Source organism: Manis javanica, chromosome 2, assembly GCF_040802235.1.
Source record: "Manis javanica isolate MJ-LG chromosome 2, MJ_LKY, whole genome shotgun sequence".
In the NCBI taxonomy this organism is placed as follows: Eukaryota; Metazoa; Chordata; class Mammalia; order Pholidota; family Manidae; genus Manis; species Manis javanica.
In genome coordinates this window covers 155,692,296-155,719,587 of record NC_133157.1, presented here as the reverse complement: position 1 = coordinate 155,719,587, position 27,292 = coordinate 155,692,296, and the positions used below count along the sequence as shown (strand labels likewise).

Sequence of the window (27,292 nt, the reverse complement as noted above, 5' to 3'; positions counted from 1 at the left end):
TAATCTGGGGCTAGTTAAGGCTGTAGAGAGGAGAGTCAACAAGTTGAAAAGGATCATAATGATGGCTAAATATTCTGGATGAAGCAAGAAGCAAAGTTATCTACTATAGTGAAGAAACAGGGGCTGAAGAGGGTTGCCAAGGGAAAAACTGAAATAAGAACCCAGAAGAGCAGTGATTGAGAGAAGAGAGATTGTAGCACTGATCCAGAGTTGAGATTTTGTTGGACAGGACCACAGAGAGGTCAGGGAGGCAAGGAAATTAAGGTTCCTAGTGAGATGCTATCTCGAATCTTCATCCACAGTGTCTAACCTGGATAGGAAAGGAGGGAATCTAGGAGGAATGATGGGACAAAATGGAAAAATCAAGGAAGATATCAAGATCATTATATTGATAACAGGTGTAGCATGACTGAGGGCAAAGAACGTAGGTAATTCGATGTTGAGAGTTCTAGGGAAGCACGTTTATGGCTGGTGACAAGATTCAGAGGGTAGCCATGGGGAGATGGCCAGAGTGGTGATCATTAACGATGACGCTGTCAAGAACAGGTGGCTGAGTCACCAGACAACCACCACAGCAGTTTGAATCTCCTTAGTTGATGGCAAGATTAGAGATGAAGAAAAAGTGCTCCTGAGTCAGGAATATTAGGGTATAGCCAGAAGTAAGAGGAAAATAACAAGGAATGGCATGATGCTGGGGGGAGGATGAGCTTTTTCTAGAAGTTAGATTAATGGGGAAGCAGAAACGGGGCTACATGTGAGTGCTGCCCTCCCTCCCTTTGGACCCCATGGTAGGGAGAGTGGAAGAAGCCACAAAAGAATCTGTGTCTTTGAGAGTGTCCTCTGAAGAGAAGAATGTGAAAGTTTATTTACAATGAAAGAGGGATTCCAGCGGGCACAAGGGAAAGGAAGCGGTGGAGAGATGGAGAGTCAGTGAAGGATCTTGGGGGAGAAACACAGTTTAGTGAATTAATAACACAAGAAGGAGTAACTTAACTTTCATTTGCAATCCTAGGATTTCAGGGCTGAGAGGAATGACTTTAAATGACTGACCTCAACTATTCCAGCTCTTTAGCAAGTGGTTGTATTACCACAACTGACACAAAGATCCCTGATGACATCTAGCAAGGCCTGGGAGGGGCTTATGGCTTTGTGAGTGCTAGCTCTGTGGAAGGCTGGCCCCAGTGGTAAAAGTGGCAGTGATATCCCTCCCTGGTACACACAAATACTTCCCTGTCAGAAAGAGAATTACAGCCTTATTTATAAAGAACTGGTAAGCTTGTTGCAGAAAGATATTCTATCTGTGCTGCTAAAACAGCTGTGCATAAAATTGTTGTTCATATTGAATACATTTTAGTCATTGAGGTAGCCCTGAAGACATGCTATGATTCTCTGAATTCCTGGCAAGAAGGCACTTGGTAATTATATCTATAGGTGATTAGTGACAACTCACATGCTTCATTAATTATTATTCAGTAGAAAAGAATATACCAGTTATTTTAACAAGTCTCTATTTCCAGCCATTAAAATATAGGTCATGTGGAACTGATATAGAATAAAATATCACACTTTATGTCACAGAGAATTGACTCTTAAAAATGGGTGTTTTAACTCAGTTGTCTCCTCATGAAGAACAATCATTTAGAATTATTCATTTTGTTGGTCCCAAGATAATAGCACATAAGAGTCTATTAAATTCCAGGGGGCAGTAGGTAGGGATCATTTTAATTGACTTTTATTACTGTAGCCTGGGGTATTTTCAAAAAATCTATACATAATGTAGAGCTATAGTTGTCTTTAAGGCAGAGATAATGTGACCTTATGTGTTTGCCGCTAGGTGATAAATCCCTCACCATGACATTGACAGATGAAAGGACTCATTCAATCATAAAAATTTTCAATCATTAAGTACCTGTAAAATTTGTCAATGGAATTTCAAATTTTGAGCCCCACCCAGCAACCCTAGAAGCTTTGGGGAGGTGGTTTTGTACTGATGCTGACATCATTGGAAAATTCTGAATAGCTCCAGTCACTCTTACAGGAAAGAGTGCATATAATTCAAGTAGGTCTTTATGGCTGGTGATTACTCCTAAGAAAATAGGATAGTTACAAACATCATTTTTGGGCTCCATTTCACAGCCTTCATCAATCTCCTGGTGTCCAGTCAACTACTTGACAAGGGAAATGGGGCTAGACTTGTCACAGCACAATTATTTTAATTTTTAGGCTGGCCTTTTAGGTCTGTATTAATGTACAGTTTAGTTACTGAACAGAAGACCCTTATCAGTTTGCTGGGGCTGCCTCAGCAAAGTACCACAGACTGGCTGGCTTAAAAAAACAAATTTATTGTCTCGTGATTCTGGAGGCTAGGGGTCTGAAATAAAGCACTGGCAGCGCTGGCTTCCTGTGGGGCTCTGAGGGAAGGAGCTGTTTCCCTCCTTGGTTTGCACAATGGCCATCTTCTTCCTTTGTCCCTTCAGATCATCTTTCCTCTACATGTGCCTGCCTTTGCTCCTAATACCCCCCCTTTTTTTAACTGTGGTAAAATACACATAACATAAAATTTACCCTTTTAACCATTTTAAATACACAATTCAGAGGCATTAAGTATAATCAGCACCATCCATCTCCAGAACTTTTTTTCATCTCCCCAAAATGAATTTCCCCTTCTTACAAGGACACCAGTCTATTGGTTTAGGGCCCATCCTGGTGACCTCATCTTAACTAATTAGATCTATAATGACTTGACTTCCAAATAAGGTCACATTCTGAGGTACCAGGGGTCAGGGCTTCAACATATGAATTGAGGATCGGGGGGCACAAGTCAACCCAAATGCAGCAGACCCCAAAATACAATGGCTCACATGAAATAGAAATTTACTCCTCCCTCATGTGACAGTCCAGAGGTCAGGGAGCTACTGCCGTGCTCTACTGCCACCCCTGTCGCTACCACAACTGCCTCACATGCCATAAAGCTGGTGACTAGACGTGGAGTCCTGAGCCCCGCCACCTCAACCGCCTCTGAATAGTCACATCTCTGTGACCTTGACATGGCCACAGCTTCAAGAGATGTCCTTGCCCTGTTCTTAACTTCCTATCTGGTCACAGTTCACAAATTTGTACCCAATAGCAGCAAGAGAGTCGAGGAAAAGTAGCTGTCAGCTCTGCAGCCTGTGGTACTGAAGTCCATAGAGGGAGCAGGGATAAATGCTGAGAGATCGTTGAGCACAGACACACAAGAAGGAAAAAGGATCAGCTATATTCCAATACTCTTTTCCATTTTTACTTAACATAGAACCCAAAAGGACTGAGAGCTGGTGTTTCTAGATTGAATTAGCCTAAATTTGAGCCTGACAATATATTAAAATCCCCTGGTGAGATTTTAAGAAGGACTGATACCTATTGTCTACATAGGGCCAGTGTGGCATAGTTTTTAAAGTTCATGGGTGATTTTAAAGCAGCCCAGCTTGAGAACCACTGACCTAAATGAATGGATAAATACTAGGAATCCAAAGACTAATTATATGTATGGCAGTTGGAGACTTTAAATGAGAAGCTTAAAAGTTTATTCATCAAAAAAGCTAATACCCGACTAGAGCAATTTCATATAACCTTAAACTGAAAAACTACAATTCTCATGCTTTGGTAAAAATATTAGCGAACTTGACTAGGTAAGATAAGTCTTTTGTAGGAGAAATTACCTATTAGAATTATTTAACATTCTCTGGGCATTTCATTGTATCATTAGTAATAGATCACTTATCAAATGATAATGATAAATGACAATCCAATCAATTAAGCAAAGTTTTTCATGTTGATCCTCCTGGGAAAACATTGCCTTTCTGAAGGGAACGATGAGTGTTCTATCAAGAGCTTCCAAACAAACAGATATAACAGCAGCAGAACTTTCTGTTGATAAATGTGGGGCTTCGCTTTTACCTTTAGCAGAAACAAGTTATCCACACTTGGTTATATTTTGAAGATCTGTATACTACTGCTCAATTTTGTAAATATTCTGAAAAAATTTAAACCTCTGAAAATATACATAACACAAAAATAAGTTATCTTTTTAAACTGGAAATTCAGAAGGAGATTCTTGTATAGATCAATGGCTTTAGCAAATTAATTTACAATTTTTTCCCTTAGTTTCCTGGGATGGAGAAAAGTAGCCAGGAGAAATGGATAGATGGTACTAGTAAGGGAAACATACCTGAAGATTACCTGTAGTAACCAGATTACACTTACAGTTCATAACCACCTCAGCCCTAATCAACCTTGCCTCTTTCTTGACCAACGCAGATTCTCTCACAACACAGGAAGTTTGATATGGAGGCTCATTTGGTTCTGAAGACCTACACTGGCACTACTGCAAAGCTCTTTAGTCCATTCAAACCTACTTCCGTCTATAAATCTTGATTAAGTACTTTGTCCCTAGTGGGTACTCAGTAAAGAATGAGTAAATCAAAAGGAATGTCCTATACCCAGCATGACCCTAAGTAAATCTTTCTTCATGAACCAAAAAGTGTTTATTCAGGTAATTCAAGATAAATTTCTTTAATTTAGTGGCTTATGTAGATTAGGTTTAAAAGTCATTTAACCATGCCATTACATGTTCTTTTAATAGCACTTAAACCACTAAGCGACAGGCTCTTTAGGAAGGTAAAATATGACAGCAAACCTTTTTAGCTAACTGCCAGGCCCTCCCCAAAATCACTGAAAGGTAATTATTTCAAGGGAGTGAGTGCCTTTTTACATACTGGTGTTCTAATTAGAGGAGGTGGGTGAGCCTGTATGTAGCTCAGACTTCAAGGTCAAGAACTCTAATGAGTCCAGCTGGGGCTGGTTCCACACACTGAGTGACCCTGGAGTCTGTCACCCTGGCCTCTGTCTGCAGTTTTCAAAGCCATTCACTTTGATCATCTGAGCTTGTCTTCACTTGGAATTCTTGATACTGTCAGGCAGTGAAACAGCTTTTTCCAACTCTCGGTATTTTTTAGGTTCTCTCTTTAGTTCTGGTAGCTGCTTAGTCAATGGTAGTTATTACTATTATTATTTTGGAACTTCGGTCTCAAATTTTACACTTCGTATTCATTTCACTATTTAACACTTTTATTTCCCAAAAAGAACATTTTCCCACCATTTGTTATTTTTAGAAATGTCAATCTTTGCTATCTTTTTTTTCATAGAAGCCTAACTTTCTTTGGAAATTGCCTGATTTTTATATTATTGCCATTCAGTTTTCATCATGTCTATCATTTCAAATCCAGGATCCTCATAGAAGATCTTCAGAAAGCACTGGAGAAGGAAAGCAGTTTACGAACCCAGAGAAATCGAAGATCCCTCTCTGGATATAATTATGAAGTTTATCACTCCTTAGAAGAAGTACGTAATCAGAGGAGTTTTACTGCTTCTTTGCAAATGCATCTTCATCATTTCAGTCTAAGGACTGGGAGAGAAGCATTAAGACAGAGGCAGGGCTATATGAAGAATATCATAGCTCTTATATTTCACAGGCACCTCAGTTCAATCATGTCTTCCATTAAGCCTTTTCTTCTATAAGAAGTAGCAAAATAACTTGAATTTCATCTGCTTTATCCAACCCACCCCTACTAAGGACATGGGAAGTACAATGGAAATTTGAGTCGAGGTCCTTAGAACTGGAATTATAACAACATTAGCTAGCTTTACCTTCCGTGGTTTTTTTAGAGTGTGAAGATGGTGACTTGGTTGAAGAGTAACTTTGATACTTGCCCCACACCCTCTGCAATTTGAGACCTCCCAAGGGCCAAGCATCATTTGTGGCACCTCAGGGGCCTTTTAACATGCTTCTATTTATTCTACCTGGAAAACACAGTAACTCCATCCCCCTGCCACATCCTTTACTGTTCATCTGGACACCAGCTAGTTATGCTTCAAATCTCATTGTAAGCAAGAAGATAGCTGTCTCCACTTTCTCAGGCTGGATCAGACCACTCCACCTCCCATCCCCCCATGTAATACATGCACTCAGAGCACATGGATATGATACCTATCATAGTTTTTGTCTATGTAATTGTATGATTATTTGATTAATGCCTTTCTCTCCTAATAAGCTGCAAATTTCATGAGGCAGGTCATTTCTTGTTCACCACTACCTTCCCAGGAGCAAGAAAATAGAGATCTCCAGATAGTTGATGAGAGAATGAATAAATGAATATATTTTCCATGTTTCCCCTGAATTGTGCTAAAGAATGCCAGACCTAGAATTAATGAGATCTTGTTATTAAGAGAATTTTTGATGATGAGACCAACATTGTTTTCACATATTTCATGATGTCTCAGTATACTTTTAGAAGGTTGAAATTAGAAGCAATGGAAAGATGTTTAGATCACTTGGCACATGAAAGTGCTATTAACATACACTAGAAAAAGTCAGATTTTTTAAACATATCTAAATAGACAACATATATATATATGTATATATATATACACACACATATATATATAAACACACACACACACACACACATATATATATATATCCTGTGCATTAGACTAAATAGGAACAGAAAGAAAAGAAAATACAGGTGCTTTCCATAATCTATTTTTCAGCACAGACCCTTGCACATCATGGAACAGTAGGACACTTTTGTGTGACTTCCTTACTCCTTATAAGGTTTTTAAGTCAGAAATGTTATCTATCTCAAATATGCCCTCTTGAAAGTGTGACTGGATCAATGCAAATATATTGCTGTTACTGGGGAAGTTATTCAGAGTATGCCCTCCTGTTCATGGCTCAGTAGAGTAACCTTTAAATGCAAAAGATAACGTCTTTTTCTTAGTATCTTCTGTTCAGTGGCAAAGTGCAATATATAGGACTTTAATAAGTAACTTCAAGTAAGTTGGATGGTTTTCCTAAAGCTGATTTCTTTCTTTTCCTCTTAAATACTTGGAGGAAAATGGAAATACATTTTTTCAAAAAGAACACAGAACACATTAACTTTCTGTAAAGCCCTGCCATCAAGATAATAAATGGTAGTAGAAGGCTTTAAAAAGAACAATATAAACACATGAAGCTACTAAAGACAGAAAATAAAATGTAAATTTAAGTATTCTGAAGAAAATTAAAAACACAAATTTGGGTTTTGTTCAGTTTTATTCTAAATGTATGTTCTTTGCATTCTCAGACTTTTTGTTACCTTTGTTCTCTAAAAGCTCCATAATTGTGAAAATCTGAGATAGCTTTTATTTATTTGCTTTTAGATTCAAAGCTGGATGCATCATCTGAATAAAACTCATGCAGGCCTCATTCACATGTTCTCTATCGGAAAATCATATGAGGGAAGATCTCTTTTTGTTTTAAAGGTAAAAAATAATAAATTATTAAGTATTTCCTAAATACAGCTGTCAACTTTGACTTATGGGGAAAAAAATGAAATGGTCTTTCACAGTGTCTCAACATCATCTGATAGTTTAAGAGAAGATTTTCCCTCAGGGTTTTGAGCCATATTTAATTTTTGCCATTTAGTGTTCATGAGCATACTAATTCTAACAGGTACAGAGTTATTAGTGAACTTAAAAAATGACCTTCAAAATTATTTGTGAGTGGTATACTTAAGATGAACCAATATAAAGCTGCAAAATGTGTAAGAAGGAACACACCATTCCCTGCTAGCTACTGACCTATCCCTCTCCCCACCTTCTCAGCCCAGCATCTAAAAAGATTTCTCTGTCACTGTCTCTACTTCCTCCCCTCACTTCAGACTGTGACTCACTGGCCTTTGCCACCACAGCTCCTCTAAACCTTCTCTTGCCAAGTTCAACAGGGACCCTCTTGGTTCTTCCCTGGGCTCTCTGACCCTTCCTTTGGGTCTCACCCATGGCTTTTCCCTCATCCTTTCCTTGTGTTCTGGCAAGCCCAGGATTCCATCAGATGTGTTCTCACTCTACCCACCCTCTCTGGATAGACACATCCACCCCATGGTTTCAACAGTCTTTCCAGGCTCTCCTAACCAGTGGTGTCCACCTTCTGAAGCTTTAAATGCATATGCCATTCTCATTCAAATATTCACAAAAGCCCCTCAGACTCAAGATGGCGCCACTGTGGTCCCAGTTAAGAAACATGAGCACTGTCTTAAATTTCTCTCCTTTATTTTGACCACCTACTTTAAATCTACCACCAAGCACTGACTATTCTTCCTTCTAAATATCTTCTGAATCAGCTCCAATCTCTTCTGTTCTCACTGCTCCTGCCCTAACTTATCTCTGGATCTATTCTCTCTGGACTAGTGGCCTCAGTGCTGAACTTCCTTGCAGGTCCCATCCACTGCCCTCTCATCCTCTGACCCATCACTGCTGTCAGGGGGTGCCGGTGCTCACTCTCTCCTCCCCTCTTCTCCCACACCCATCCCTCCCATGGAATTCAGGATGAATCATCTCTCTTTTACACAGTATCCAGGGATTTCATGTGTTCTCTGCCTCTGGGTCCAGTTCCATCTGCCATTCCTTCCTCATATTCCCAAAGCAGTTCCTCAAACTGCTTGTAAAGATAATTCTGTTACTTGATTCTACAAATCAAGTTTTTTTGTTTGTCCATTTTGTGTTGCAATAAAATTTGACTTTGTCACCCATATAATATAGCTAGCTATTCCTTTAAGGAATATTCCTTGGGAATAGTTCTGATTCATTGGGACTCTGATCCTCTTTTAGGGGAAGAGTGGGGGAATTTAGCATTTTACTTAGCAGCCATATATTATATTAAAATGGAGAAGAAAATCTTTTAAAGAGATTGTCCTTTTCTGTGTATGTTTTTCAGTTATTTGATTTGTAATTAGGCAGTAAATTTATTGTTGCTGTATAAACAACAAGCCTGGAGACTTCTGAAATAGATAGGAAACCTTTCTCTTTTTTATGGGTTACCTAATTAGCCAAACTATAATGAAGAATAAGTCTGAAAACTTATTAAATAAGGCTGGTCAGTGAATCTAAAAATAAAAGCCTGAGTTGGTAACTATGAATATTCTTGTTTTCAGCTGGGCAGAAGATCACGAACATACAAAAGAGCTGTCTGGATAGACTGTGGTATTCATGCAAGAGAATGGATTGGTCCCGCCTTTTGTCAGTGGTTTGTAAAAGAAGTAAGTCAAATCCCTTACACGATGTCATTTCAGCTAATTTGTGCTTCCCATGTGTTTTTTATTCTGCTCAAGGAACAAAACTTGGAACTTGAGGCTAGTGATACCTGATTGAATGATAACATCTTAATTTTGTGGGTCCCTCTCATATTTATGCAGACCTCTCATAATGTGGGGCCATTTATCCTCACCTCTCCCCTTGGAGGTTGGAATTACTAAACCCTCACTAAAGAGGAAGAGCCTGAGGTTCAGAGCGTTTATGAATTTGTGACAAACTAGGACCTAACAATAATAACTGGTATAAGACAAAATGCTAAAAATCCACTTTATGATGTTCCAGAGCAGTTTCTCATATGGTACTCAACTTGAAAAATTCTACATCACTTGTCTTCTCCATCAAAATGATCTCACATATGCTGTATTTTATTATTGCATTTTGCCCTCTTGCTATCGATCTTAATTTAAATACCAAAGACCTTTAGCATCTGTGTATTTAACATTCTTGGCTTCAGTATTTTTCAGTGACTCTAATGTTTGATGTCTCATAGTGATTTCTCCTTTTCTGAAGCCTTCATTTAAGTCACAAGCTCTCTAAGGCTAGTGTATCAGGTGGGTCCCTATCCCAAGAGTCAGCTAACTTCATGAAACAACATCTTAATAGGTCCTGACACTTCTATATTCATCGTCAAGAATGCAATGACTTCCATGTTTTTTTATATTTTGACTTCTTAGATTTATCTCTTTAGCCATGTACTTAAAGAGAACCATTCAGCATACAACAGATATTTAAATATTCGTTGTATTTCACAGGGTTCTAGTGAAAATTATGTGCCCTACTGAGGTTTGTGATTTATAGGACTCTCCTAATCTTGGAAAACATCTCTCACAAATGTCAAGAATGTACTAAATTTGCAAAAATCTGCCTCTCTGCCATTATGAAACTCATAAAAATAAAATTTTCAAACTATTCTCACTCAGAGTATTGAGCAATTCACATTCAAAATACCATTTCATCCTGGTAGGACAAATGCAAAAGCTAATAAATTGTTAACTTGATTGCCTTGTATTAAATATCCATTGTATACATACAACATATTGTCTGCTGTCTCAAGTTTAAAAAAATAAAAGTGGGAGGAAATGATTAAGTACAAAACATCTGTCTTTTAATACATAAGACTGTTGTTTATAGTGAAGAAAGTAAGAATGTATATCCCATCTTACTTCACCCCAACATGTGCAACTTCTTTGTAACACCTAAACTTACATTGTTCATTCCTAAGTCAGCAGCACCTAGAACAATGCCGAGCACTCAAATAGATCTTCACAGAGTTGTTAACAAATGGGAAAAATCCAGTGGTAATGATGCACAAAGATTTCTGGAAGAAGACTTATCAAATTATCTCAGAGGATATGAGTTGTATGGTACAGTCTGTACAGCCATATATAATAGCACTATAATCCAAGCTAACTTGCCAAGAAACAGAAAGACACATTGTAACCACAGAAAAGGAAGAAGCAGTTATGATGACTGTCAACTGAGGGTAGTTGATTTTGGAGCAAAGATGAATGAGGAAAGGCTTTCAAGCCTGCAATTGAGTCCAGCCATTTCAATGCCTCTGCTACCCTTTCCATACCTCTCTGACTTTCACTTTTTATAGCTGTCACTTGCCCCTCCACCTTATCACTTACATTTCCCATATGAGTCAGGGAAGCAACCTGAAATGGGAAAAAGGAGGCCTAGGGGTGACTTGTCCCAGTGTCCTTGTTGAAGCAATGGGCCTGCCAAGGTGTGACAGCCACATAGTAGCAGTAACTGACATGGGTCAACATTTATACATCACAGGTTTATAAGAAATGTTCTCATCCTGCTTCGAAGACCCCATCCACACTAATGGTGGTGTTGGGGGGGATTTCAAAGACGTATATACCCTTAACCTGCATAATTTTGGTGTGCAAATCATTTACTCTTTCTGAACCTCAATAATAACAACATGTGACATATTGAGTTATTGGGAAGATTAAATGATATAATGCATGTAAAATACTTAATACAGTGCTTGGCATGTAATAAGCACTTAATAAAACTAACTATTACTATTAGTGGTATCAGCAATTTGTTATTTTTAAATAACCAATGTAAAGAGAATCATTAAAAAGAAAATCATCAAGGATATGAAAGAATTCAATGCAATAATCAACCAATGGGATCTGAACAACATTTATACATCACGCCATCAAAAAACAAAATACACATTCTCTTCAAGTGTCTATGGAGCATATACCAAGATATACCATATTCGGGGCCAAAAACATGTCAAAAAATTTAAAAGAATTGAAATCATACAAACTGTGTCCTCTGACCACAGTGAAATCAAACTAGATATTGACAGCAGAACAATAACAGGAAAACCTCCAAACACTTGGAAATTATCATGCTTCTAAATTATCCATGGGCCAAAGATAAATCTCAAGGGGAATTTTTAAAAATACGTTGAACTGAATGAAACTGAAAATACAACATCAAAATTTGTAGTACACGGCTACCGCAATGCTGAGAGGGAAACATATAGTACTAAATGCATATATTAGAAAAGAGGAAAAGTACAATCATCTAAAATCTCACCTCAAAAACTTAGAAAAGTAATAGAAAATAAAACCAAAGCAAGCAGCAGGAAGTAAATAATATAGATAAGAACAGAATCAATGAAACTGAAAACTGAAAATCATTAAAGAATCAATGAAACAGCTGGTTCTTGAAAAGATCAATGAAATTAGCAAAACTCTCAAGAAAAAGAGGAAAGACAGAAGATACAAATTACCAGTATCAGAAATGAAACAGGAGATATCACTATAAACCCTGCAGATATCAAAAGGATAATAAGAGAATATTCTAAACACATAAATTTGACAACTTAGACAAAATGTATCAATAAATTGAAACACTCAAGTTACCACAACTCATCCATTATGAAAATGGATAATTTGAATATCCCTATTAAGGACATTGAATCATTTTAAAATTAAGAAATAATAAAAATCTCCATACCCATATGGTTTCACTGAAGAATTCTACCAAAATATTGAAGAATTAATACCAATTCTACATACTCTCTTACAGAAAATAGAGCATTTCCAATTCATTTTATAAAGCTAATATTACCCTGGTACCAAAATCAGACTAAGACAGTATAAAAAAAGAAAACTAGAGACAAATCTCCTCCATGAAAATAGATTCAGTCATCCTTAACAAAATATTAGCAAATAGAATTAAACAATCTATAGAAATAATTATACATCATGACCAAATAAGGTTTATTTCAGGGGTGTAAGCCTGTCTCAGTATTTGAAAGTTAATCAACAATCTATCATATTAACAGGCTAAAGAAGAAAAAAATCACATAATCTTATCAACTGATACAGAAAAAGCATTTGACGAAATTCAACACACGTTCATGATAAAAAATCTCAAAATAGAAATAGAGGGAACTTCCTCAACTTTATAAAGAACATCTACAAAAATCTACAGTAAACATTATAATTAATGGTAAATGACTAAATGCTTCCCCTGACATCAGGAGCAAGGTAAAGATGTTCACTCTCACCACTCCTAATTAACATAGTACTGAAAGTTTGAGTCAGTTCAAGACAAGGAAATAAAGAGCACAGATTGGAAAGGAACAAATAAAATTATCCTATTTGTTCAAGACAAGGAAATAAAGAGCACAGATTGGAAAGGAACAAATAAAATTATCCTATTTGTAGATGACATGATTGCACAGGAAATCACAAGGAACCTATAGAAAAATTCAGCAAGATCACAGGATACAAGATAAACATATAAAATCAATTTCTATATACTAGTAATGAACATGTGGGCACTGAAATTAAAATATGATACAGCTATAAATAATGCTACAATAAACATTGGGTTACCTATATCTTTTTGAATTAGTGATTTTGTTTTCTTCAGGTAATTCCCAGAAGTGGGGTTACTGGGTCCTATGGTATATATATTTTTAATTTTTTGAGGAATCTCCATAGTGTTTCCCATACTGGCTACACCAATTTACATTCCTACCAACAGTGCAAAGGTTTCCCTCTTGTCCACATCCTCACAATAATTCATCAAAAAAAAAAAGAAATACTTAAGAATCAATCTACCAAACATGTATAGGACTTACATGCTGAAAACTATAAACACTAGTGAAGGAAATCAAGCAAAATGTAAATAAATAGAGATACTTATGGATCAGAGTACTCAATACCGTAGAGATGTTGATTTTTCCCAAATTGATATACATGCTTAACATAATTCCTATAAAAATTCCAGCAAGACTTTATGTAGATATAGGTAAGATAATTCTAAAACTTATATGAAAAGACAAAGGAATTAAAAGAGCTAAAACTATTTTGAAAAAGAATCATTCTACCCAATTTTGAAATATATCATTATATAGCTACAGTAATCAAAAGTGTGTAGTTTTGGTGAAGGGATAAACAGAATAGAGAACCTAGAAATAGACCTACACAAATATGCCTGATTTTTGACAAAGTTGCAAAGGAATTCAGTGCAGGAAAGATAGCCTGCTCAGCCAATGGTGCTAGAACCGTGGACTTCCATAAGCAAAAAAAAAAAAAAAATGAACCTCAACCTGTCTCATACCTTACATAAAAATTAAAATAGATCACAGAATTCAATGTAAAATTATCAAACATTTAGAAAAAAGCATAATAAAAAATATTCAGGATCTGAAGCAAGGCAAAAAGAGTCCTTAGATTTGACATCAAAATCATGTTCTATAAAAGGAAAAGTTGATAAATTGAACATTTTCAACCTTAATCAAAATCTAAAACTTTTGTTGTGTGAAAGACCTTGTGAAAGAGGTTGAAAAAGATAAGCTACAAACTGGGAGAAAATACATGTAAACCACTATTTTTAAAAGGACTCATATCTGGAGTATACACTCAAAACTTGACAATAAAAATGCAAGCAATCCATTTAGAAAATGGGCAAAATGGACATAAAGAGACATTTCACCAAAGAGTATACAGATGGCAAACACTCAAAAAGATGCCATTAGGGTAGTTCAAATCGATACAAAATAAGCTATCACTACACACTTATCTGAATGGCTAAAATTAAAAATAGTCTTATGTATATGAATGAGAAAGGGTCGGGAGGTGCGGAGAGAGCACAGTAAATGCTGCACAGGATGCAGAAAAACTGGATCACTCATAGATTGCTGGTGGGAATGTAAAATGAAGGAGATTCTCTTGAAAACAGTTAAGTTTTTAAAACTAGACATGCAACTACCACAAGACACAGTAATTGCACTCCTGGCATTTATCCCAGAGATATTAAAATACATGTTAGCTCAAAAACCTGTACACAAATGTTTATAGCAGCTTTATTTATAATAGCCAAAAACTGGAAACAATCCAGATATCCTTCAATGGGTGAATGATTAAACAAACTAGTATATGCATACCATGGAAAATTACTCAGCAATAAAAAGGAAATACAGAAACATACAACAACCTCAATGAATGTCCAGAGAAATGTGCTCAATGAAAAAAACAATCCCAAATAGATACATACTGTATAATTTCATTTATATAATGTTCTCAAAGTGATAATAGAAATGGAGAACAGGTGCATGGTTGCTGGGGGTCAAGGAGAAGTGGGGATGGAAGAAAAGTGGATATGGCTCTTAATGGGCTTCATGAGGGACCCTTGTGGTGAAAGAAATGTTCTCCACCTTGACTGTGTCAATGTCAGTACCTTCATTATAATTACATGTGAATCTACATTTATCTCAAATTAAAAAATGTATTATAAAAATAGTACCAGGTCCCCATACTCCTGAATTAAATTCTCATTGGAACCAGGTGCTGTCTCTTGCCTATAGGATCAGAGGCAGTTTCATCCCTATTCTCTCTTCACTGCTGTATAATCCTCAGCTGACCCTGACTCTCTATGTCATGGAAACCAGAAGTACCAAGACGTGGCTCTGGCTCATATGTCTCTCTTCTCCTGCTAGCTTGGCTCTGAGAGCCATTCTCACTTCTGCTCCCCACTTCAATTTAGCAAATGAGTCCATGAGTCTTGGACAAAGATCAGAAACATGATATAAAAGCAAACTGCCTGCTTATATGATTGGTGAGATGGGCTTGGTTATTTTTTTATTTTGAAAATCTCTCAGCTTGAATTCATTATCTCAACATATAACTGCTGATTGGCAGACTTCTGAAATTGCAAAATACGTAAGATTGTGGGTTTTATCTTTTAAACTGAAGATCACTTAATTATGTTGAAAAATATAGAGCCATCACTTTTTATTTCAAAACTTACTACTTCTTTTTTCTAGTATTCATATCACAAATTTTTATATCTTGTAAGCAAATTAAGAGAAACAAATGGAAGTAAGTGTGCTTGGACTGCAAGATCTTTCTCTTGTTAAAGGTTTATACTAGATTAGCAGAACCATTACTAATGCTACGTTTATAGTACCATGGGGGTTTTGAGAGGGAAAGGGAAAGGGGAGAGCAGACACAGTAAATTTACTATTAAATGTGTACTACAGGGGCCCCTTCACTGTGAAACCAAAAGTGATCTTTGAAAGTACTACCTTGTGGTGATACAGTTTTCTTAAATTTGTCATAAGCCAAGAGGGATGATACAGACACTAAATTCATCAAAGAAAAAACTGGAATAGGTATGTAAGAAAAAAGAAACAGAGACAAATATACAGAACTTGGAAGTTATCTTTATGCAAAAGTGAGTAGATATTATTTATAGGAAAATAAGAGATTTAAATATGAAGGTAAACAGGGAAGTGAACAAAGACTAGACATCAAGGAGAGACATCAAAAGGGACACTCACAAAACTTAAAAATAATGGACTTAATAATGACTTCATAGCATCTTACTACACTGATGGACAGTGACTGCAATGGGTTGTGAGGAGGACTTGATAATATGGGTGAATGTTGAAACCACCATGGTGCTCATGTGAAACCTTCATAAGATTGTATATCAATGATACTTTAATTTTTTAAAATGGACTTAAAAATTAAATTGTAAAGCAAAGGAAACTACCAAGTTAAAAAAAACAGTTAAAAACATTTTAGTAGTTCCTCAGAGAGTTAGAGTTGCCATGAGACCCAAAAATTCTACTCTGTTTATATAATCAAGAGAAATAGAAATTTGTGCATGAATGTTCCTAGCAACATTACTCATAATAGTCAAAAATTGGAAGCAACTCAAATATCCATCAACTGATGAAGAGATGAACAAAAGGTTGTACATCCATACAATGGGGTATTATCAAGCCATAAAAGGAATAGGGTATAATAAAAGCTACAACATGGATGAACTTTGAAAACATGCTAAGTGAAATAAGCCTGACATAAAAGCCACATATTGTATCATTTCATTTACATGAAATGTCCCAAATGGGACAGTCCATAGAAACAAGAAGTAGATTAGTGGGTGCCAAGGTGGCCTGGGGAGAGAGGGAAATTGGGTTTGACTACTAACAGGTATGATGTTTTTGGAGTGATGGAAAAGTTCTAGAATTAGATAGTGATTATGGTTGTACAACATTTTGAATATAGTTAAAACCACTGAACTGTACACTTTAAAGTGGTGAATTTTGTTATATGAATTGCATCTCAGTTAAAAAAAGGAATGAAATGCTAATATATGTTATAACATTGATGAAACTTGAAAACATTATTCTAAGTTAAAGAAGTCAGTCACAAAAGACCACATATTATACAATTCAATTTATATTCAATGTTCAAAACAGGCAAATTTATAGAGACAGAATGTAGATTAGTAGTTACTTCTGGCTGGGAGAGAGTGGGTTGGAGAGTTGATGCCTAAAGGATATGATTTCTTTTTTTGGATAATGAAAATGTTCTAAAAGTAGAGAGTAGTGATGGTTGCACAATTCTGTAATATACTAAAAACCACTGAATTGTACACTTTAAAAAGATGAATTATAAGATGTGTGAATTATAACACAATAAAGCTGTTACTTCTAAAATTGGAGTTAAATAGGGTTCCACTAGAAGGCATTTATATAACGAAGTCCAATAATTTCTTGTTGATCACTACATTTTCAGTACTTTGCTGGCATTATGGAGGTGAGTAAAAAGTGTAAGTCAGGGTTCCAGGAATTCAAGGAATCTATTCTATTTGAGGAGACATATTTATGTGCAGGAAACAATAGTAAACAACATAAAGTAGTGTATCTTGGGGGATTAAATTATCCTGACTGTAGTGGCTAAAGGAATTCAGAAATCAGAGAAATCCATGAGACTTTAGAAGGAAAGTTTTGGGAAAGATTTGTGGAGATGAGTCTCATCAGGTCTTGACTAAGGAGCAGGAACTGGATCAAGGAGATAAAAGAGTTTCAAGAAAGAGAAAAGACTAATGTTGACACCATGATACTTGTGTGGTTATAGATTAGTGAGACAGCAGCCTATAGTTTGTGTGATTAGATTCTACTGCAATATGAGACTCACTGAAAAATTATAGTTAGCCTTGGAAGCCAAACAGGGTTTGGTCTGATAAAATAAAATTAGAAAACACTGATATGTAGTAAAAAGCATGTGTGATTGGAGAGTTTAAAGATGAAAAGCAATGATATCTGGATAAAAGAAAGGAGGAGAATCCAGAGGGTGACCAACTAGAAATTTTTAGGGTAAGAATCTACACATGGACAGGAAAAGTGGATATAGGAATGGAAAGTAAAGAAAGCATATATAAGAACAGAATAGAAAGCCCAGAAATTAACTCACACCTATGTGGTCAATTAATATATGACAAAGCAAGCAAGAATATATAATGTGGAATAGACACTCTCTTCCATAAATGGTGCTGGGAAAACTGGACAACTAAATGCAAAAGAATGAAACTGGATCATTGACCTACACACCAAAAAAAAAACCTCAAAATGGGTTAAAGTCTTAAGTGTAACACCTGAAACTATATATCTCCTAGAAGAACACATAGGCAGTAAACTCTTGAACATCAGCATTAGTAACTATTTTCTGGATATGTCTCCTCAGGCAAGAGCAACAAAAGCAAAAATAAACAAGCAAGAGTAAATCAGACTAGAAAACTTCTGCACAGCAAAGGAAACCATTAACAAAACAAAGAGACAACCTACTGCATGGGAGAACATGGATATTTTCAAAAGATATATCTGATAAGGGGCTAATATCTACAATATATAAAGGGCTCATACAACCCACACCAAAAAAAAAAAAAGAATCCAATTGAAAAATGGGCAGAAGGCCTGAACAGACATTTTTCCAAAAAAGACATACAGATTGCCAACAGGCACATGAAAAGATGCTCATCACTAATTACCAGAGAAATGCAAATCAAAACTACAATGAGATATCACCTCATACCAGTTAGAATGGCAACTATCCAAAAGACCAGAAATAACAGATGTTGGTAAGGATGTGGAGAAAAGAGAACCCTTCTACATTGCTGGTGGGAATGTAAATTGGTGCAGCCACTATGGAAAGCAGTATGGAGGTTTCTCAAAAAACTGAAAATAGAACTACCACATGCCTTATGACCCAGCAATTCCACTTCTGGAAATTTACCCAAAGAAAACAAAATCACTAATCCAAAAAGATATATACACTTCTATGTTTATCACAGCATTATTCACAATAACCAAAATATAGAAAATTTCTAAATGTCCACTGAAAGATGTATGGAATAAAAAGATAGATGAATGGACATATACAATGGAATATTACTTAGCCATAAAAAATAATTAAATCTTGTCATTTGCCACAACACAGGTGGACCTAGAGGGTATTATGCTGAGTGAAATAAGTCAGAGAAAGACAAAACCATATGATTTCACTTATAAATGGATTCTAAAAAACAAAACAACCGGACATATACACAGAGCACAGACTGGTGTTTGCCATAGCGGAAGGAGAGTAGGGGATAGGTAAAATAGGTAAAGGGAGCAAAAAAAAAAAAAAAGAATGGTATCCTGATTTGAGCAATGGTAGTGTGAGTCTATATACTTGTCAGAATTCATCAGGCTATATGCTAATATGTGTACATTTTATTGTGTACCTCAATATAGAAATTTTTAAGTAAAATATAAAGCACATATATAGTGCAAAGGGCAAAAAAAATCACTCATTCATTCATTCTACCAAATGTTTGTTGAGCACTTCTTTTAATGTGAAGGCAGTTTGCTAGCAATGGTATTAGTACTGCACTGTAATGTACAAGATTGTAACCCTTTCATTAATTCATTTACAATTCTACAGGGGAGATAAGACAGAAATACAGAAAGAAGTACCCATAAAGAAAGTCTTTAGGAACTGATGACTGGATTGACATGGGGATGAATGTACAGGATGGGTCAGAGATGGCAAGATGCCCAAGAGAGTGATGGTGTTACTGATGTTGGGGGAGCAGCAGTTAAGTATTGGCAGAATCATTAGTTTGAAGGGAAGAACCCAACACAACACTACAATTAAGCAGATTAAGTGATTAATTTATTCAACAAGTAATTACTTAGTGCCTACCATGTACCATACCAAGTACTATTAATGCACTGTGGATACTGGGGAGGGAGAAGTAAGATAATCAAAAACTCTCCTGACATGCAACTTGATGTTCATGGACCAAGAGAATGAAATACTCTCTGATGAGAGGTTAAAGAGATCCCGCAAGCAGCCAAAATAAATGAATACCTGATCCACAGGCTTAATTTGGTCAGGAGTAAATCTCAGTGGTTTTGCCCACCATAACAAAGTTGTGTCTGAAACTTTTCTTGTCTATAATATTTAATATGATAAGAGAAGGAAAAAAATAGAAGATTGTAACAGCTCACCATTGAAGTTCTGGTACAAGTTCAGGAGAAATAACAATGATTTACAGGATAGCCAAATAATTTTCAGCAGCAGCCCATTTTTACATCTTTTTGTTTTTTAATTGTGTAAAGGCCACTTAGTTCTTTGATGCCAGTGCAGATGGAATAGCATTTGCTTCACTTCTCAGAATCATCTCCAGTTGAATGAGGCAATTCAGGCTGTGTTCTCTTTCAAGAATTTGAAATTGTCAATCTCCTGAATTAAGTACCTCAAGCCATAGCAGGTGCTAGCTGGCCTGGAGTTGTGTACACTAATTTTTGCCTCAAATAATCCTACATTACTGGGGAAATTTTGACCAGTCTTTATTCATAGACTATTTAGAAAGTAACGCAAGGAACTATTTTATTTCCAAGTGAGGAAGATACTTCCAAGCATGAAAGCAAAGGAGGAAAGCGAAATGATTGATAGTCCTGGTTTCATAAAATATTTTAGAGGAGTACTTAGTGATGTGGGAAACTGTCTATAACATGCTGTTATATCAAAAAAATAAAAACCAGCATGAACATTATAGTTTCAATGTTGTAAAATCTATACTAAGATATAGATATGTGAGAAACACACTATGTGCTAAAAGAATTACAGGTGATTTTTATTATGTTTTTCTGGATTTTCCAAATTTTATGTATTAAATATACCAAAAACATATTTTTAAAACAAATTTAGCTGAGCTAAAACTGAATATATTTCACTCTCAAATTAAACTCATTGATGCTTGAGTGTATCTTCCAAAGATATTTTAGAATCAGTGGCTGACTTCTGTAACTCAGTGGAAGACTGAAGATAAAGCAAGGGTTTGTGAGAGGATAATCCATGTGCAAATGGAACAAAAAGCTCTGAAATTGGAAGTCCCTCCAGACTTTAGAGACTATAATATATAGGTGGATCTAATTTGATCCTGTTACAGAAAGGCAGCAGCACAAAATAAAGAAAAATAAAAAGAAAGAAAAACTTCTGTAGTTTTCCAGGTGAGCCACAGTAGTCCTGTGCTGCTACGTAATGTGAAATATGCCCTTTCCAGGGCCAGCCAGATAACACTGGAAAACCACCTGCATTACACACTCCCAGCCATCTACACTTGGCACCAGTGTCAGATAATCTTGGTGCTAAAATCCAGCATGCGATTCAAATGTACTATGTAGATAATTTAAATAGCAAAGAATAGGAATGGGAGACTTTGAGGGAAAGGAGTTATTTTCTAAGAACCAGCTGATAATTCTGATCAGGGTTGGTAGTAATTTTAGAGACTATGGTGGATTGTGTGCACAGGACAGAGCTCAAAGGGAAACTTAGAGCAATGGGTGTAGGTGAAGTCCTCCAAATGGAAAGCCTTTCCAGAATGGGAAGGGTCTTTCTCCCGAGATCTAAGAGCTTTCCAAAATATATTCCTGTTCAATAATTATCTTTTTTTAGTCTCATGTATCTTACTAGTTATTAAAGGTAAAAAATATAAGTATAAACTATGAAATGTAGGTGTGAAACTCAATCAAAGTTCTGATTAGGAATGTATCTGTAGTTTTCCAGTGAAATGTGGGTCCAAGATGGTGGTGTAGAAAAAGGTTGAGTCCACCTCCTCGCATGTACACACTAAAACCATATAAAGAGCAATTCATCCTGAGGAAGAACAGAAGCCTGAGTGAACACCTGCACAATGAGGGATAAAACCATATAAAAAAATGACAGAGATGGAGAGATGGGAATAGAGGGAGCCCCCACCACCAGGATAGCCTGCAGTAAGGTGGGATATCATTGAGCTACTGGAGCACAGACTCACCTGCTCTGGGGCACAGGAAAAAAAAAAGCTACTAGTTTGAGGGTTTAAACCTGATCCCCAAATGGCAGGGGAACTGTTGGAATTCTTTCAAGGACCAGAGGTGTTGGTGGTTGCCACTGTTTGCATTCGCTCCCCCTACCCCAAACACTGCTAGCATGGACAGGAGAAGGGTAAGCAATACTGTTTACGTTATTCATGCACATTGACAATGTGGAAAGGAGCAGGGTCAGGGTGAACACACCAGCTCCAGATGTGGTGGCCCCACCCACACCTGAACACACCTGTTGGAGATCCAGCAGTCCCACCAAAATGGCACTAGCATGATGCTCACACAGATTGCCCTGCCCAAGTTCCTTTCATCCCCATCCACACACTTGTATGGCCCCAGGCCAGTGCCAGCCCAGGAGACCCACAGACTCCCAGACTCCCCAGCCACCTCATCAGCATGCTCGCAGCTGGTGTCCACCCAAAAGATCACCAGACTATGCCCCGCCAGCCTCAGTTGCCCTGCCAGGGAGACCCCAGACTATTGCTCACCGGGAGATCCCTGGACTCTGCCCTTTTGACACGGGCCACCCTGCCAGTGTTGTCCTGGCTGGCAACCACACAGGAGACCCTCTGAGAGCTCTGGCCTCTGGACACCCTCATCCACACCCACTCAGCCTCCACCCAGCTGGCCCCAAACCACAAGGTACGTACAGTCTACCAAGGGGACCTTCCTACGTAAGGCTACACCTTCAAAACTGGAAGAATAGCCCTTTCACCTAACCTATAGAAACACATACAGAAAGTCAATCAAAATGAGGAAACATAGGAACATGCTTGAAACAAAAGAAATTTAGAAAACTAAATGAAACCAAGGTACCTGACAAATAATTTAATGTAATGGCTATAAAGATGCTCACCAGACTTAAAAGAATAATGGATGAACTCGAAACCTTACAATAAAAAAGCACTAATCAGAGAAGAAAAATGCAATAAATAATATAAAAAATACACTAAAGGGAATCAGCAGAAGATTAGAGGATGCAAAATGGACCACAAATTTGGAAGACAGAGTAATGAAAAGCACTCAAGCTGAACAACAGGAAGAAAAAAGAATAAAAAGAAATGAGGATAAATTAAGGGAGCTCTGGGACAACATCAAACATCCTAATATTCACATTATAGGAGTTCTAGAAGAAGAAGAGAGAGAAAAGGTGTAGAAAAACTTATTTAAGGAATAATAGCTGAAACTTCCCTAACTTAGAGAAGTAAACAGGCATCCAGGTCTTACAGAGAGGCCCAATTAAGATGAACCCAAAGAGGTCCACACCAAGACACATAACAAGATGTCAAAGATCAAGGACAAAGAGAGAATCTTAAAAGTAGCAAGAGACAAACAATGAGTTATCTATAAGGGAAAAACCCATTGGCTAGCAGCTTATTTTTTAACAGAAACTCAGGCCCAACGTAGCAGAAGTGCTGAAAGAGAAAGACCAAACCAAGAATATACTACCTGGAAAGGTTATCATTCAGAATTGAAAGAGAGATAAAGTCTCTCAGATAAAGACAGATTAAAGAGGTTCACCACCATGAAACAAGCATTAGAAGAAATGATAAAAAGACTTCTTTAAGAGGAAAGGAAAAGGCTATAACCAAAAGCAAGAAAAGCATGAACAGAAAAAATTTCACTAGTAAAAGGGAACAGATGTCAAAGGTAGTAGACCAATCATTTAAAGCTAGTATGAAGGTTTAAAGACAAAAGCAGAAAAATGAACTGTTTCTAAAAATTAAGGTACTCACTTAAAAAAGGTGTTAATACATCACGTACACAAAACATGGAGGAGAAGGAGTTGATACAGTGCTGTTAGAAAGTGTTCAAATGTGACTATTAACATAGACTGCTATATATGATGTCATATATAAACCATGTGGTAACCACAAACCAAAACCTATAATAGATACACAAAAAACAAAGAGAAAAATATCTAACCATAACACTGAAGAAAGTCATCATGCAAGAGGAAACAGAGTAAGAGATGAAAAAAGGTCTAGAGAAGAATAACAAAAACAACTAGAACATATTTAACAAAATGGGAATAAGTATATACTTACCAATAATTAAGTGTAAATGGACTAAATGCTCCAATCAAAAGACATAGGTTGACTGAATGGATTAAAAAAACAAGACCCATCTATAGGCTGCCTACAAGAATTCACTTCAGACCTAAAGACAAACAGAGACTGAAACTGAAGGGATGGAAAAAGATTCCATGCAAAGAAAAGTGGAAAAAAACCTGGAGTATCAGCATTTATATCAGACAAAACAGACTTTAAAACAAAGACTGTAAAGAGGCAAAAACATTATATAATGATTAAGAGCTCAGTTCAGCAAGAAGATATAACAGTTGTAAATATCTATGCACCCAACAGAGGAGCACCTACATACACATCGAATATTAAGACATGAAGGGAGAAATTGACAGTAATGCAATAATAGTAGGGTACTTTAACATTTCACTTATAGATCATCCAGACAGAAATTCAATAAGGAAACAGTGGCTTTTAATGACACAAATGGACCTAACAGATATATATAGAACATTATATTCTCAAACAGCAGAATACACATTTTTTCAAGTGCACCTGGAACATTCTCCAGGGTAGGTCACATGTTTGTCCACAGAAAAAGTCTTAATAAATTTAGTAGCATTGAAATCATATCAAGCATCTTTTCTTAAACAGTATGAAACTGGAAATCAATTACAGGAAAAAAAATACATAGACATGGAAGATAAACAGCATGCTCTTTACAACGAATAAAGAGGAAATTAAAAATACTTATAAAATAATGAAAATAGAAACACACCAATGCAAAAACTTGTGATGCAGCAAAATCAGTTCTAAGAGGAAAGTGTATATAGCATTACAGGCCTGACTCAAGAAACACAAAAAATCTCAAACAGTCTAACCCTATGCCTAAAGAACCTAGAGAAAGAACAAAGCCCAAAGTTAGTAGAAGGAAGGAAATAATAAAGATCAGAGCAGAAATAAATGAAATAGAGATTAAAAAGTAGACCCAAACCTATAACAGATACACAAAAAAACAATGAAACTAAGAGCTGGTTCTTTGAAAAGATAAACAAAATTGATAAACTTTTAGCCAGACTCATCAAGAAAAAAATAGGACTCAGATGAATGAAATCAGATCTGAAAGAGAAGTTACAGCTGACACTATAGAAAAACAAACAATTATAAGGGAAAATATGAAAAATAATATGCCAATAAGTCACATAACCTAGAGGACATGGATTGACTCCTAGAAACATGTTATCTCGAACCAGGAAGAAATAAAAAATTTCAATTGACCAGTTACTAGCAATGAAATTGAAGCAGTAATAAAAAATTTCAAACAAAAATTGAGAACCAGATGGCTCTAGAAAGAAAAGTTAATAATATCCTTTTCAAACTATTCAAAACTAAAGAGGGAAGAAAGCTTCCAAATTCATTCTATGAGGCCAGCATCACCTTGATACCAAAACCAGACAAAGGCATTACAAAAAAAGAAAACTACGGACCAATATCCCTGATAAACATAGATGTAATAATCCTCAACAAAATCTTACTGAACTGAATTAAAAAATACATAACAGGATCATTCACCACAATTAAATAGGATTTATTCCAGGGATACAAGGATGATTCAATGTCCACAAATCAATAAATGTGATAACCCACATTTAAAAAAAGGATAAAACCATATGGACATTTCAATGCTTCAGAAGCATTTGACAAATTTCAGCATGCATTTATGATAAAAACTCTCAAAAAAGTGGGTATAGAGGGAACAAACTTCATATAATAATGGTCACATATGACAAAGCCCACAGCAGCTAACATCATACTTAATGGCAAAAAGCTCAAAGCTTTTCTTCTAAGATCCGGAATAAGAAAAAGAAGAAAGAGATGCCCACTCTCACCACTTTTAGTAACATAGTACTGGAAGTCCTAGTTACAGCAATCAGCAGGGGAAGGAACTAAAAGACATCTAAATTGGTAAGGAAGAACTAAAATTGTCACTATTTGCAGATAACATGATACTATATATAGAATACCCTAAAAACTCCACCAAAAAAACCCTATTATAATTAATAAATTCAGAAAAGTCATAGGATACAAAATCAATATACAGAAATCTGTTGCATCACTATATGCAAATAGAGAAATTTAAAGACCAATCCCATTTACAATTGCATAAAAAACAATAGAATACCTAGGAATAAATTTAACCAAAGAAATGAAAACTATACTTTGAAAACTATACAATATTGATGAAAGAAATTGAAGAAGACAAAAATAAATGGGGAGCACAGAAGAGCTTTCTGTGTTCCTTGATAGGAAGAATTAATATTTTTCAAATGGTCATACTCATCTTACTACAGTGATGGACAGTGACTGCAATGGGATATGGAGGGGACTCAATAATATGGGTGAATATAGTAACCACATTGTTTTTCTTGTGAAAGCTTCATAAGAGTTTATATCAATAATTCCTTAATAAAAAAATGGCCATACTGTCCAAAGCAATGTACAGATTCAGTGTAATCCCTATCAAAATACCAATGGCATTTTTCACAAAACAAGACCAAATAATCCAAAAATCTGTACTGAATCACAAAGACCTCGAAAAGCCCAAGCTTTTCTTGAGAAAGAAGAACAAAATTGAAGGTATCAAGCAACCTGATTTCAAACAACACCACAAAGTTACAGTAATTAAAACAGTATCATACTGGCACAAGAACAGATACATAGACTGATGGAACAAAACATACCAGAAATAAACCCACACCTACATGGTCAATTAATATATGACATAGGAGGCAAGAATATACAAAAGGGAAAAGACACTCTTTTCAATAAATGGTTCTGGGTAAAGTGAACAGCTACATGCAAAAGAATAAAACTGGGTCATTGTCTTATACCATACACAAAAATAATGCAAAATGGATTAAAGACCTAAGTGTAAGACATGAAACCAAAAATATCCTAGAAGTACAGAGGCAGTAAACTCTTGAACATTAGCATTAGTCCTATTTTCTGGGTATGTCTTCCCCAGGCAAGGAAAATGAAAGCAAAAATAAACAAGTGGGACTACATCAAACCAAAAAGCTTCTGCACAGCAAAGGAAACCATCAACAAAATAAAAAGGTAACCTACTGTATGGGAGAATATATTTGCAATATCTTATTATCCAATAAGGAGCTAAAACAAAAAAAACCCAGAAAGAACTCACATAATTCAACATCAAAAAAACAAATAACCTAATTAAAAAATGGACAGAAGACCTGAATAGACATTTTTCTGAAGAAGACTTACAACAGCCAACAGACACATGAAAAGATGCTCCACGTCACTAATCATCAGGGAAATGCAAATCAAAACTACAATGAGATATCACCTCATGCCAGTCAGAATGGCTACTATCCAAAAGAAAAGGAATAAC

At 36.1% G+C, this 27,292-nt stretch overlaps 1 protein-coding gene across 2 annotated transcripts in view; it reads left to right on the top strand.

The window, feature by feature from the left end:
- The window catches only part of CPA6 (carboxypeptidase A6), a 314,361-nt gene that overhangs the window by 231,760 nt on the left and 55,309 nt on the right, over positions 1-27,292 (top strand). For both annotated transcript variants that reach the window (XM_036998195.2, XM_073229623.1), the window contains 3 exons: positions 5,265-5,379; positions 7,240-7,341; positions 9,009-9,113. In XM_036998195.2, the coding sequence (XP_036854090.1) occupies positions 5,265-5,379; positions 7,240-7,341; positions 9,009-9,113 (322 nt within the window). The remainder of the gene's footprint in view (positions 1-5,264; positions 5,380-7,239; positions 7,342-9,008; positions 9,114-27,292) is intronic.